The following is a 10,688-nucleotide window of genomic DNA, read 5'->3' on the forward strand; positions in this document are numbered from 1 at the left end:
AGTGTTACAGGTTTAGGGAGAAAATATTTATCTCCATAAGCATAAATAGGTAAATATAATTATCCTGCGTCATACGCAGTGAAAGAGACCTGAGGTAGGTATGAGTAATATTATGAGGTAGAAAAATACATTGTTTTTTCCTGGTGGCAAATAGCCCTATTTTTGTTTGGACAAAGGAAAAGTACTGAACTTGCTACTCCTACTCAGATCCTCTGATTTGCTGGCTGTCCCAAGTTAAACCCTTGGAGCTAAAGATAAACAGATTGCTTCATTTGACATTGCTCACGTCGAAATGCTGTGCTGTTGCTAGGGCATTAGTGTACATAAAAACAGACCTAGTAGTGTACATAAAAAACAGACATTGTGTTCTAGAATGTACAAATTCGTTGGAAACATTTCTCTGACCCCAGGTTCTTCTCTTCTGAAAGCAGGTTATTTTATACTGCTGCCCAGTGACCTACTTTTGAAACCACTCAGCAAGAGATATGTGTCCCCAAAGGCAGGCCCCATACCCTGGCAGAGGCTGGAACCACCTGTGCAGTCAGGCCAGTCACAAGATATGGATTTCTGCTTTTTCAGGTTTGCATTTATTTATATGCAGTCCACAGTCAGCTGCTTGCTGATTCTTACTCATCTAGAGCTACTGAAGGAAGGGCAGGATATATGCTAAATACTTTTGCTTTGAATAACCACAACAGTAACAGTACACCATTTAAGAACAAACATGTCTCCTCTGTATCAAGCTTGGGTAGTGAAATATTTTCTGAAGAAATTCCGAGGTAATGCTGAAATTCAGTAAAATTAATTCATGAGAGTGTTACTATCAGCTTGGGAGACTGTTCTGTACACATAATGTGTGAAAACGAGGCAGAATCTGGCATGCAGTGTATAAAAAACTGCATTATGACTTCAAAAAAATTGTACCTTTCAGCCTGATGATAAAATATCATCAAAGTACAATAATGAATCTGTGCAGATAAGAATTGTGTAACAGTCAGAGTACACGGATTTACCACAGAGAAAAAGCCAAGGAACAGGAAAAGAGATGTTTAAGATCCCAGAAACAAAGGAGGTGGGGTTTGTACAGGCATGTAGATGTCTATCCCAGCTTAACAGTTAGGACAATTAAACAAATCCAATCAGTGGAGGCTGAAAAATGCTAACGATGGCCTGCATAGAGTAGCTTGCCAGCAGGCTATGGAGATTAGTTTAATTCTGCTAGGCCGTGGAATTGTGCAGACAAAGCCAAACTCTTTTGTTTATCTCTTCTGACAGAGGGATACCTGAGGAAAATAACGAGGCTTTTTGCATGGAACTGACAAATTGAATCCACTGTTGTTTCTAAACAGAGCCTACATTCAATGGCAGCATTTTGCTGCCTGTGCTTGCCTTGGGTAATGTCATTTCCCTGAAGAATGACTTTCAGGAGCCGTTATTAGCAACGTATTTAAAGAACTGCCTGCGGTAGAGCCATCTTGCTGGGATTTTATTCTTATCTGTTGATTTGAATATTTAGCCAGAAAACAAACAACTGCTTTCACAAGCAGTTTAGTCATAGGCTTGAGCCATACTTAGAAAAAACAGAGGAGGGAAGGGCTCCAGTATTTTCTGGAAATACACAGTGAAATCCTTAATGCAAGCCTGATGTGCACAAACACAGCTCAAGGCTTTAAGATTAGCCTGTGGTTAATCTCCAGTTTAGCAGACGTGGCCTTTCACATTTATAAATATTACTTTTAGTTCCTCTCAAGGCTCCAAGGCATTGTTTGGCTGCTTTGGATCAAACCTCTTCCACCTTGGCACTACACAAACAAAAAGAAGCTATTGGAAACACTGAGCAAAACTGGCAGCGTAACGAAAACAAATGTAGTGTTGCTCAAGTTTGCCATTTGCTCTAAGTTTCTGTAGCTGAATAATATTCCAGAGGTTGGTTATTGCCACAGAACCGTCTCTCAATTTTCCAGTTACTGTTTTCCTCCCTTCCTGTCTCTATATTGTGAATAATTGTTGTTAGGAAGATTATTTTCTTTTTACTGTAAAACAGGAAGTGCTAGCAGACATAAGCCTTGCTAGAAGAAACCAAAGGGTTTTTTTTTGTTTGTTTTAATGGCAGTACAGCACGTAGCTCTGTATTAAATCCTGCCTGCTCACATGCATGCTCATGCTTCCTGAGTAGAGGATTTACCAGAAAGTTCATCTGGGTTCACCGAGGGAGCTAGAAGCAAATGAAACACAAAAACCTTTTTGGTTCTTGCATACTCCAGTTATGATATAAGTTGAGTTATGAGCCAGTCTGAAAGGTCTAACGAGCTTTAATTACGGTGAAGCACATCGCCACATCAGCTTGCAGCAGGAAGTTATTCCATAACCTGTTCAAGGCTTCCTGTTCTGAAGGCAAGTAAACAGCTGCCTCAGTTTGAAACGTCAGCATTTCACGAGGGCTTCACAGCCTCGCACTAAAAAGCCATCAGCCGCCCCAAACTGGCCCAAAGGGCAGCTCAGGAAACGGCCTCGTGACAGGGCGCACACTCAGCCCATAACGCATGACGCACCGGGAGGCACAAACACTTGCCAAATTTCTAAGCGCCAGCGTTTTCCACCCTTTCTAACACTTTTCTGCCCTCCTAGGCGCTCCCCCACGGCCCCACACAACGGGACCGCGCCGGGCCCTGACAGAAACTTTTCAGGTCCCTCGGGGAAAGGGCCAGCGAGGTGCTGCAGGGCCTCTGGAGGCCAACAGAAGGCTGACGCCAGAGGTAACCCGTCCCTTCCCGGGGTGCCCGTGCCCCTCTCCCCGCCAGGCACCGGGCACCGCTGGGGGACGCCAGGCGACCCCACAAACACGGCCCCAAAACAGACCCCGGCCCCACAGCCCCTACGCGCATGCGCGCTCCCCCCGCCCCTACCGAAATCTGCCCCCGCCACAGGAGCCGCCCTAGCAACAGGGCTGACCTCACCGCGCACCAATCAGAGCTCGGCAGCGCTCGAATCTTCCAGAGTTTTCCTCGCGGTCAGCCAATCAGCACCCGCCTTCCTTACTGCTGCACCAATCAGTGCCGAGCTTCCAGTCGGTTGCAGTGTTCGTTTCACCGCACCTCCAGATCCATCCGCGCCCCCCAAAATTTGGGGGTTTTTGAGGGGCTGGGGCCTGACGCGAAGAACCCGGGACCCCCCTCGCTCCTGGAAGGGGGACGGCCGAGGAACGAAGGCGGGTGCTTCGCTCAACGGGGGTCTTTGGCTTGGGACTATTTTGAGAGGCGGAAGGACACGTCAACGTTCGGGGGCGGGGCCTCCCTGACAGGAACTGCATAAATACGGGCGGGGCTGCGTCACCGCGCAGAAACACAGCTACAGACAAAAAGGAGCAGAGTTCGGAGGGAGCGGAGTCCAGGGCCGAAGACGTGAGTCGGGCGGGGGGGCGGAAATCGGGGTGAAAAGCCTTAGGTTTGTGGGCAGGGAAGTAGAAAATGCAGCCGGGGGTTTGTCGGGCGGTGTTTCTGTATTCCTGGTCGGTGGCGGCGAGGTGCGGAGCGGCTCTAAATCCCTGAGCGATGTTACAGACGGGGTGGGGGGGTGGCCGCGTAACCGCCTGGTGAAGAAGAGGGAGCGGTTGAGGGGAAATGGCGGAGCCTGCCGTTGGCGCCGGAAGCAGGCGCTGAGTCACGGCCGGGGCGGGCGCTGGCTCCGCGCTGCAGTCGCGGGTTGTTCGCCTGAAGCCCTGCGGCAGCTGCGGCCCCTGCTGGGTGCCCCTGCCGCATTGCTGCGGCTGGAAGGGGAAGGGGCTGGCAGCTGGAGGCCATCCGCCCAGAGACAACGTCAGGGGTCTGTCCTGAGGAGACAGGCCGTTAGAAAAGATGGTTCCTTTAACAGCAACGGTTAGGGAAAGATTGTAGAGCTCGCTTGGTCAATAATAACATAGAAAAACTCTAAATACTGTTCACATAATGCAAAATAGCAGAAGCAGTTGTATTTCAAAATCATAGAGTTTTGAGACTGTATTTTACTGCCTACTTAAGGCTGAAATTTCTGTATGTTTTGCAGTTCAACATGCAGATCTTTGTGAAGACCCTGACTGGCAAGACCATCACTCTTGAGGTTGAGCCCAGCGATACCATTGAGAACGTGAAGGCCAAGATCCAGGACAAGGAAGGCATTCCTCCCGACCAGCAGAGGCTGATCTTTGCAGGCAAGCAGCTTGAAGACGGGCGCACCCTGTCTGACTACAACATCCAGAAGGAATCCACCCTCCACCTTGTCCTGCGCCTGAGAGGTGGCATGCAGATCTTTGTGAAAACCCTGACTGGCAAGACCATCACCCTTGAGGTCGAGCCCAGTGACACCATTGAGAATGTGAAGGCCAAGATCCAGGACAAGGAAGGCATTCCCCCTGACCAGCAGAGGTTGATCTTCGCTGGCAAGCAGCTGGAGGATGGCCGCACGCTGTCTGACTACAACATCCAGAAAGAGTCCACCCTGCATCTTGTGCTGCGCCTAAGAGGTGGCATGCAGATCTTCGTGAAGACCCTGACCGGCAAGACCATCACCCTTGAGGTTGAGCCCAGCGATACCATTGAGAACGTGAAGGCCAAGATCCAGGACAAAGAGGGCATTCCTCCTGACCAGCAGAGGTTGATCTTCGCTGGTAAGCAGCTGGAAGATGGTCGCACCCTGTCCGATTACAACATCCAGAAAGAGTCTACTCTTCACCTTGTGCTGCGCCTGAGGGGTGGCATGCAGATCTTCGTGAAGACCCTGACCGGCAAGACCATCACCCTTGAGGTTGAGCCCAGTGACACCATTGAGAATGTGAAGGCCAAGATCCAGGACAAGGAAGGCATTCCTCCTGACCAGCAGAGGCTGATCTTTGCAGGCAAGCAGCTTGAAGATGGTCGCACCTTGTCCGATTACAACATCCAGAAGGAATCCACCCTCCACCTGGTGCTGCGCCTGAGGGGTGGCATGCAAATTTTTGTGAAGACCTTGACTGGCAAGACCATCACCCTTGAGGTCGAGCCCAGTGACACTATTGAGAATGTGAAGGCCAAGATCCAGGACAAGGAAGGCATTCCCCCTGACCAGCAGAGGTTGATCTTCGCTGGCAAGCAGCTGGAGGATGGCCGCACCCTGTCTGACTACAACATCCAGAAAGAGTCCACCCTGCATCTTGTGCTGCGCCTGAGGGGTGGCATGCAGATCTTCGTGAAGACCCTGACCGGCAAGACCATCACTCTTGAGGTTGAGCCCAGCGACACCATTGAGAATGTGAAGGCCAAGATCCAGGACAAGGAAGGCATTCCCCCTGACCAGCAGAGGCTGATCTTTGCAGGCAAGCAGCTTGAAGACGGGCGCACCCTGTCTGACTACAACATCCAGAAGGAATCCACCCTCCACCTTGTGCTGCGCCTGAGGGGTGGCTGTTAGTTACTGTGCATCTTGCTTGATGAGATTGCTGGTAGCACTTGTGTTTGCACTGTAGTCCTTCTAATGTCTTAAATTAAATGCAAGGTTAATGCAAGCTTAAGTTACTGCTGAACTGTGTGTTGAAATGCTAATAAAGTTTTCTGTTGCACATTACAATTTGTTGTCTTGTCTCAGTTCAAGCTAGTAAAACAAGTATATTTAAGTGACATGCTCACACTGGCTCTTTTCCAAGCCTCTTTTCATGGGTAATGACATTGTAGATGAAATATACATGGATTAAAGTCTTAAATTAAGCAGTAATACCATATTAATTCTGCCTAGAATTTAACACAATTTATTTCCAGGAAGGATAGTGCATTCTGTTAAAGGCTCCAGAAAGCCAATACCAAACCAAGTGAAGGTTGTATGACTCAATTCGGTGGGGTGGGTTTACTGTAGTTTGTAAACTGCAGTATGTTTAAATGGGTTAATGGACCTGAGAAGTGAGTAAATCATTACATTGCCTGACACTGATGTGAGGTGAATTCCCACTTTAACTGTTGTGTAAGCTATGTAAGTAAACTTGCTAGTTAGGCATTTTTTAATGGAGAGAAACTGCAGTTTCACTATTCCAGAAGTGACCAAAGTGAAGTGTATAAAGGGAGGTGGGGTGTTCCATCACTGACTCAGCTGGAACAGCTGGAAGGATGAACTGCAGCAAGTGCTACTGCTGTGTTGCAGACAGTTTCGAGGCCTGTATAGCTAGTCGGCTCTGGAAGTGGCTGCCCTGAATGGTGAAGCATTGGGTAAAAGGGTGTCCTTGGGTTGAGTACTAGCATTTTACAGAAGCATTTCTAATGCTAAAAGCTGGAGAGCACGGAAGGGCTTTTTAATGGGGGTGTGTCAAAGGATCTTACATCCAAATGGCTGTGGGGAGATTTAAGGTGATGTTGAGACTGGTTTAGTTCAATGTATAATGGTGGGCCTTAAAAAGGGGGTCTTAAAAAGGGAGCGTAGCCATTCTGGTGCCCTTCTATGTAGCTTTGCCCAGGTTGTAAGGATTGTGGCTTTCAAGGTACTTATCTACTGAATTTTGATAGCTGCTTAGCTGCTCAAAGTGAGTTTTGGTACCTGTGTACGTGGCGCTGTGCTGGTGCACTTTGTTCCGTACTGGTACCACGTGTTATGCACCATCTGACTTTCTTGTCCACTTTAGTGCCCTAGCTTGTTCCACTTAAATTTCAATTTAATGTTACTGAGCATCTGTTGGAGATGCCTGGTATAGTAATGTACCCATATTAGCAGTGTGTTCTTAATAAGGATGCAATCATAAAGACAAAAAAAAAGTTAAGCTGCCCATTGTAACCAAGTGAAGTATTGCTGGTTACAGGGCTGATAGTTTTTTAGCAACATTTAATTCCCTGACTGCTATATGTAGCTGTGCTAGCAGAAACCTGAGTTCAAAGAACAATTGCTATTTCTATCAGAGATGCTTTCCTTCAATTACCTGATTTCCTGCAATACCTTTTTCTTTAATTTATTGGTTTTGTGCTTTTTATACTTTAGACACTTCAGAGTGTCTTTAATAGCCCAGCTGTCTGTCCTTAGTGGACAAATTCCATGAGCAATTTACAGTCCAGAGGGGACATGGCCCTAAATAAATTTACATTACTTATCTCTTTCTGCTCCTGATTTGCTCTATGCTAAAACCAGCTGCTTTATCTTTCATGGCTCATAATTAATAGATTCCGTTTCTCAATTCTTTTAATAATTAAACTGTGCTGCATGGTTACAGATGCAGTTGCTAACTAATCAGATAATGAAGGCTGCAGGTTCAAGGGTATTTTGGTTCTGGTTAGACAGAATTCAGTAAGTGGCAGGTGTCCTTTTTCTTTTTTTTTTTTTTTTTCCCCAGAGTTGCTTACCGAATGAGAACTGTTGCTGAAGCGTTCAAATGCAGTGTAGAATGCAGACACCCTCTGCAAGAGCAGAGACCCTGGGAACGTGGTGTGTAGACATCAGAGCAGGTCTGCACCAGATGCCCCAGCGTATGCTCACTCCACCTTTTCTCTGCCCAAACCAAGCCTCTGTTGAGCCGTTGCCACTGCTGTTAGTGGGCGGCTCACCAGCAGAGCCACACGTACAGATCCTGCTTCAGGCTGTTGTTGCACCCGAGGCACTGGGCCATGGGACAAGGGAGGAAGGTTGAGATGCTGTGACTGGGGAGCAGCTCGGGCCTGCTCCAGGCAGCCTGAACTGGTTGTGTGCAGAATGAATGTGGCAATAGGCTGTTTTCCCCAGCCTGCTAGGAAGATTGCTTAAGTGAGGGGCATACTGAAAGTTAACCAGCTCTGCGTTTGGCTTACTAGAAATGGCCCAGAACAGCAAAATGACTCAAGTGACATCCAGAGATGCCATCACGTTGCCGTGCTACCCTAGATGAGGGAGGGGCAGTCTGAGCTGGACTGAAAGGGCTCACTGCGAGAACGCAGGGATGCTGGTATTGGAGTTCCCATTTCTCTTGTAGGACCTGTGGTTTCTGGTCTCCCAGCTAGCTAACGGAGAGCTGGATCTCACTAGGTGGAATAGGAGACTGCAAGGGATTTCTTTGTTAATTAAAAAAAAAAAAAAAAATCAAACAAACAAACAAAGAAAGTACTTTATCCTGAATTATGTGAATTAGGAAAATGTATATAAAGTTAAGAGTTTAATAGGCTTTAGTCAGAATGTAAGTACCATTAAAATAGAATAATCCTAATGCCCCCATATAGATAACAGATTCCAGTAACATCCTTTATCCTGCTGTAACTTGAGCTTTGTGACTGGCCTTTGCATTGTTTCTTACGCTTCAGTTAATTTCTAGTTCTGTGTTGCACTCTCTCTAATTCCAGGACTTCGTGGGTTTTGTCCTTTGTACCTAAAAAAAATAAAAAATAAAAACAACAGCCAAACAACAAACAAAAACCCTTCAACCTTTTTTAAGAAGACAAATGAGATAATGCTGTTATACTGGGGTTTGGATATGTTCAGTGGTGTCCTGTGCTAGCAACTGCCCCAAAGGGGAAGTCCTATAGGAAAAACGAGGGTTAAGGCAAGGAAACACTGGGAATACCTCGGTATTTGTGCATTGTCTCCTGTTCCAAAGTCACTGTGTAGTATCTGCATTCAAAGATTATTGGCTGCACAATTTTGTATTTATGGAAAATTCTTCAGGCATCATCAAAACCAGCCTTAGTTGGAATTTGAGTTTCTAAATACTAACTATTGCTGATAACTATTTTAATACAAAGACTAAGTGAATGACTATTTCTCAGAAATGTATGCCTACAACTACTGCTTTTTTTTCGAGCATGTCTTGTAGAGGCTGTTTTCTTAAGCATCAAGAATTGAGGTTCACGTGGCAACCACTGGATGTCACTATTGCTCCACAGAAGAGTCATTTGAAACGTTGGATTTCGTGTTTTGCTGATTTTTGATAGTTACTTCTTTAGGCTGTAAGCCTACAGAAACGGATACATCGAGTACAAAGATACTGCAATTTAAAGAATATGAGAAGTGGATAGTTCCTTCAAAGGCTTGAGAAGTATGTTGATGGGAGCATTTAAATATAATGATATAAGACTAGTGGTTGACAAAATACCGTCTTGTAAATAAATTGAGTCACTGGGGCCATCAGACGTTTTGACAAGGTATTATATTTAGGAATATTTAGATTTTAAATTGAGCAGGGACTGATCCCTCTGATGATACAAGATTCCATCTGTGTAACTATCATAAATCAAGGTGCTAAAATTCATTCAATTCAGTGTGGGTTTTCCATAACAGTTGTATGAAAAAATGTCTGGCAATGCAAAAACAATTGATATTTCTCCAGGCCTGAAAGTACAGCTTTAAAAGAAACAGTCTTCTCTTTTAGCCCTGTGATCTGCGTGAGTTTTGAATGAACTGCTTGCCCACCTGTTCTGGAGAAAACATTAATGACCTGCATGCTGCTATTACAGGCTTCCTTCTCCTGTGAAGATGATGGTGCTACCTCTTCGAGTGGCTGCAGATCAATGCTGTCATTAAACTGCAAACATCTGTAAGTGGCTTTGATTTTCTATTTACAGCCTACAGAAAATGTGGTATTGACCATAAGAGCATTACATTTGTCAGTATTTGGTGGGCACATAGGTGAACAGAGAATACATATTTTAGGAGGTGTGCGTGTTCACATCTTTGCAGAAAGTGGTCTTCCTTACGCTTCCTGTTGCTTTCTCTTTAAGCAGGTTCTGGTCATTGTTTTTTCCTACCATGGGTTACTGTGCTTCTTCATAGAGCGTATGTTGTCTGTACTTTTACTGTAATTATCATCATGAAATGCTTCCTTTGATTTGACTTAAAATTTCACTTGTTTAGAATTTGGAAATTCTAAATTTAGAATTTAGAAGTTTGGAAGTTTAGAATTTGACTTTTCTCTTCCTGGATTCAGAGTTTCCACAGAATGTGTCTCCTGTTAGGAGAAACTTATGTGATATCAGAATTGGTTTCATCACTAGAATAAGTACAGATCAATTGCAAGATTCCTCCTTGTTCCCCCAAATAAAAGCCTCAAAAGGCAAGAGGGTCATGTATTGCTTTTGAAAATTCATGCTAACACATAGGTGAAAATCAATTGCTTCTTTTTTTTTCTCCTCATATGTAGCTTTGGATAGCTTTCTCCTGAGTCCTAACAGCTATCAGGACTTTAAATACTGGTGGGAAGTACTTGTGAAGCATTATAACTAGCTCACCTAGCTACAGCACAGCAGTGACATAATCACGTTACTGGCCTCAGAATGCTCAGTTGCTGACAAGTATGCATCGGGGCAGACCTTGCGGTTTTTGTGCCTTGCTTCTCCCTCCTCTGAAATGGAAATGGGAGTGTTTACCATGGTGTCCTCCCTGTGAAAGCGTGTGCGCATGTGTGCACGCATACCAAGGTTTCTGTGTTCTCCCAGCAGCTCCATGTTTCTGTTTTGCTGCATTGACCTCTCAGCTGGCAGTGACTCCTTTCCCAGCAAGCTGCACATTCCCCTTCCTCTGTGTAAGCTATTAAAACCAGATGCGCAGAAAGAAGTCTGTTATGATGCACTTTTGTGGGCTGAGTTCGTTCCTTAGTTAGAATGGTGAGCTGACTCTCATGAAAGCTGGGGGAAAAGCCCAAGAGGATTGAAATCCATTAAGTCTGAGCCAAACTCCCAGGCCTGATTCTATGTCTGGTACCTAAGTAAATTAAGTGCAACAGGGCCACATTCCAGGAGACCCCA

At 45.6% G+C, this 10,688-nt stretch overlaps 1 protein-coding gene across 1 annotated transcript; it reads left to right on the forward strand.

Annotated features, from left to right (window-relative positions):
• The first annotated feature begins 3,317 nt into the window (after positions 1-3,317).
• On the forward strand, positions 3,318-5,574 carry UBC (ubiquitin C). Its single transcript, XM_032200754.1, has 2 exons — positions 3,318-3,401; positions 4,042-5,574. The coding sequence occupies exon 2, from the start codon at positions 4,048-4,050 to the stop codon at positions 5,419-5,421; it is 1,374 nt and encodes a 457-aa protein (XP_032056645.1). The 5' UTR covers positions 3,318-3,401; positions 4,042-4,047; the 3' UTR covers positions 5,422-5,574.
• Positions 5,575-10,688: the final 5,114 nt, after the last annotated feature.

This window comes from Aythya fuligula, chromosome 20 (genome assembly GCF_009819795.1).
Source record: "Aythya fuligula isolate bAytFul2 chromosome 20, bAytFul2.pri, whole genome shotgun sequence".
NCBI classification, from domain to species: Eukaryota; Metazoa; Chordata; class Aves; order Anseriformes; family Anatidae; genus Aythya; species Aythya fuligula.